Raw genomic sequence first — 3,473 nt, forward strand, 5'->3', positions numbered from 1 at the left:
AGAGAGTCATACTAGGGGTTCCCATCGTCTTGCCGAGAACGATTAAGGGCCGAGATGGATCGAAGGTCATTTGATCGCCACGAGTAAAACCTAAAAGGATCATGTGCTGGACTGCCAAGTCAGATACAGTTTTGAATTTAATATGTTGAGGTGGACGCCACCTCGTCATTTTCACCGGAAACAGCCCATAAAACAACATTTGTGACCTCTCGTGCTACCGGAGAAAACTTTTGTGGCCGCCGGGTTAGAAAAAAAAGACTTGTGGCCATAGCGTTATAACTTAAAAACATTTGTTGCCACCAATGAAACTACCCCTAAATAAAACATACCAAAAATCATTCTTAAAATAGGGAAAATATTAAAATAACATGAGTCATAGACAAAGCAAAATACATACCACGATACATGCATCCAAAATACAAAAACAACACATATATAATTTAAAACTAGATGCCAAGCTTCTGCTGTATTTCCCAGAGCGTATCTGCAGAGCAACGCAGCCTCTTCGCCTCCTCCTCCGTCAAATGCACACTCGCAACCCCAAGCACTCCACCCCTCCCCAACTGCGCTGGCAAACTAAGAAACACCTCCTTCTCCTCATCAATCCCATAGAACCCCTTCGCCAGCAACGACACCGGATGAATCCTCCTCTGATCCCTCAACAACGATCTTGCCAAGCTCGCCACCGAGTACCCAATCGCCCACGATGTATACCCTTTCAATTGTATCACTTCGTACGCGCTCTCCACCACCGCCTTCCTGATCTTCTCCAGCACCCCTTCCTCATACTCGATCTGATGCCGTTCCAGCGATCCCAGCACCGGCACCCCCCCTACGCTGATGCTTGACCACAGCGCCACCGAGCTATCCCCGTGCTCCCCCACCATATACGCTTGCACATCTTGGGCATTCACCTCTAGATGATCGGCCAGCAGGAATCGGAACCGAGAGGAGTCTAGATTCGTCCCAGATCCGATCACTCTGTTGGGCGGAAACCCTGAGAGCTTCCAAGCAATGTATGTCAAGACATCCACGGGGTTGGAGACCACCAACAGTAACGCCTCTGGCGAGTACTTCGCCAGCGGCGGGACGATGATTCGGAACAGATCTAGGTTTCTTTGGAGTAGATCTAGCCGTGATTCTCCTGGGATTTGCCTTGCGCCGGCGGTGATGATGCAGAGATCTGATGAGGCGGTGATGGCGTAGTCGGTGTCGGCGAAGATGCGGGTGCGAGGGAGGAAGGCGGCGGCGTGCTGGAGGTCCAGCATCTCGCCGCGGAGCTTGTCTGGTTTGGCGTCGACCAGAGCGAGCTCGTCTACGAGATCTTGGGTGAGGATCGTTTGTGCGATTGCCATACCGACGTTTCCGGCCCCGATCACTGAGACCTTTGTGCGCCGCTTCGATGGCGACGGTGGCGCCGCCGATTGGATTGGCCGGAAGAAGGCCTTTGAGATGTCGTCTGTGATTCCCAGTTCCGATAGCGAGGTAGCCTTCTTCATTCTCTCTTTTTCCCCTCCAATTGCTCTTTCACTGTCTAGTTTCTTTATGGTCTTCTCAGTTCTCTGAATGGTGTGTTATATAAAAAAATTATTTACTAAATCTAATTGTACATTATTTTGAAATTTTTGTAAGGAAGGTTCCTTTTTATAATATATATATATATAAATTTTAAATATACATTTTTTTATTATTAGTCTTAAATATATAATAAAAGAGAGTTAAATTTATATTTAATTTTTTATTAATATTTTTTAAAATAAGATATTCTATAATATATGGGTGGCTACATTTATTTTAGTTATTATTTTATTATAAAAAAATATTTTTAAAAAGGGAAAGTATGAAAAAAAAATTTCTAAATCTAGACGGTGTTTCACTCCTTTAACTTTGGGTGGGGAACAAGGAAATGTTGGATTTGACCCTTGAATGAGGTTCTCTAGAAACCTGATGACAAGCGTGGTGCAAAACTGTTGGCTTCTCTCTTGACGTGGGGTTCGAGACTGGATTCTATTGGCTACTGTCTCAAGATTTTTTTCGGGGGTTTAAGAACAAGTGCCATCTGTCTAGTTTTTCTTTCTTCTGGGCTGGTTGCAGAATTTGAATTTACTTTTTATAAATTTGAATTTCTATAAGATCTCAACATTTTTTATAGTAATATTTAATTATTAAATTGTATAAATATATTTAATTATTAATTTTAGGAAATATTTTATATTTGGGCCTATTGCGTGGAAGTTGGAACACAATTAATAAGAAAATTTTGAAAAAGAGCGAACGTTTTTATTGGGAATGGTGAAGTTAAGATTCAAAAGTTTGAAAATTTTTTATGAAAGTAAATGGTTTATTTGTGATCAGTCTGAAGGACTTTTCCCGGCTCCTTCCTTAATTTTTATTTAATTAATATTGATTAATTTTTTATCAACTGTGCTGCAGGGGAAATTAGAATAAAGATCTATTGATAAGGTTTTGGTGGCTTTTTTTTAAATATTACAAAAAAAAAAATTACTAAATTATGCATGTTTGGGATTACTAAATTAATTTTTTATATTTTTTTTATTTTAAAATATAAAAAACGGGAGAGTTTCTCCCGTTTTCATTATTTTTAATTAAAAAATTATGAAAACGGGAGAAACTCTCCCGCTTTCAATTTTTTTAAAATCTTTTTAATAAAAAAAGAATGAAAAAGGGAGAGTAACTCCCGTTTTCATTTTTATTTTTTTTAAAAGGCTCAAACGGATTCCTTGTCCTTGGTTGGTGTTGGTTGGTGTTAACTTTTTAAATATTCTCATTCATTAGCTTTTTCATAAATGTTTTTATTGAAAAGCAAAAACAAGAACACCAACTATATTAGCCTTTAGTAACGGATATAAATATATCCATTGAATTATTTTATTATTATTATTTTTTATATAATACCCACTTCCCACTTCATACTATCTCCCCCTTCATTCTCTTTTTCACTTCAAGTTCTAATTGTGCAGGTGTTTTCTACTTACACGTGTACGAGATTTCTGTTGATAATTTTCGATGGCGTTCTTAAGATTACAGAGTGATCACATTTCATCCATTTTGTCGGAAAAGATAATATTTTGTATACTTAGATAACTTTGAAATTAATTATTTATTAATAATTATATTAAGACATTAGTTTCACATAATAACTTTTTATGTCATAATTATTAATCGTATTAATAATTATCTTATTAGCGGCCGAAGCATGTTTAATTAGATAACACACTATATTTTTAGGATAATTTTTTTATTAATAATTGTATTATGTCATAATTAATTATTGTATTAATAATTGTTAACCTCGAAGCATGTTTACTTAGATGTGCCACGACCGAGTCCTCCTATACGACGACGTCGTCAGTATAGTTCTCGGGTCGAACACAACGAGACACATATTCCTCGACACCCACATCACGAAGGGTACTAGTCATTTCACTCATCAGATGGTACTGGCTCAAACT

At 37.9% G+C, this 3,473-nt stretch overlaps 1 protein-coding gene across 1 annotated transcript; it reads right to left on the reverse strand.

Moving 5' to 3' along the window:
• Nucleotides 1-303: 303 nt before the first annotated feature.
• Nucleotides 304-1,580, reverse strand: LOC120271451 (L-lactate dehydrogenase A). The gene has a single exon (XM_039278128.1). The coding sequence runs from the start codon at nucleotides 1,497-1,499 to the stop codon at nucleotides 447-449; it is 1,053 nt and encodes a 350-aa protein (XP_039134062.1). The 5' UTR covers nucleotides 1,500-1,580; the 3' UTR covers nucleotides 304-446.
• Nucleotides 1,581-3,473: the final 1,893 nt, after the last annotated feature.

The sequence above is a fragment of the Dioscorea cayenensis genome, chromosome 11 (genome assembly GCF_009730915.1).
Source record: "Dioscorea cayenensis subsp. rotundata cultivar TDr96_F1 chromosome 11, TDr96_F1_v2_PseudoChromosome.rev07_lg8_w22 25.fasta, whole genome shotgun sequence".
Lineage (NCBI taxonomy): Eukaryota > Viridiplantae > Streptophyta > Magnoliopsida > Dioscoreales > Dioscoreaceae > Dioscorea > Dioscorea cayenensis.

Bases quoted from the DNA above. Each gene is read 5' to 3' on its own strand.
- LOC120271451 (XM_039278128.1), bottom strand. From the start codon at position 1,499: ATGAAGAAGGCTACCTCGCTATCGGAACTGGGAATCACAGACGACATC.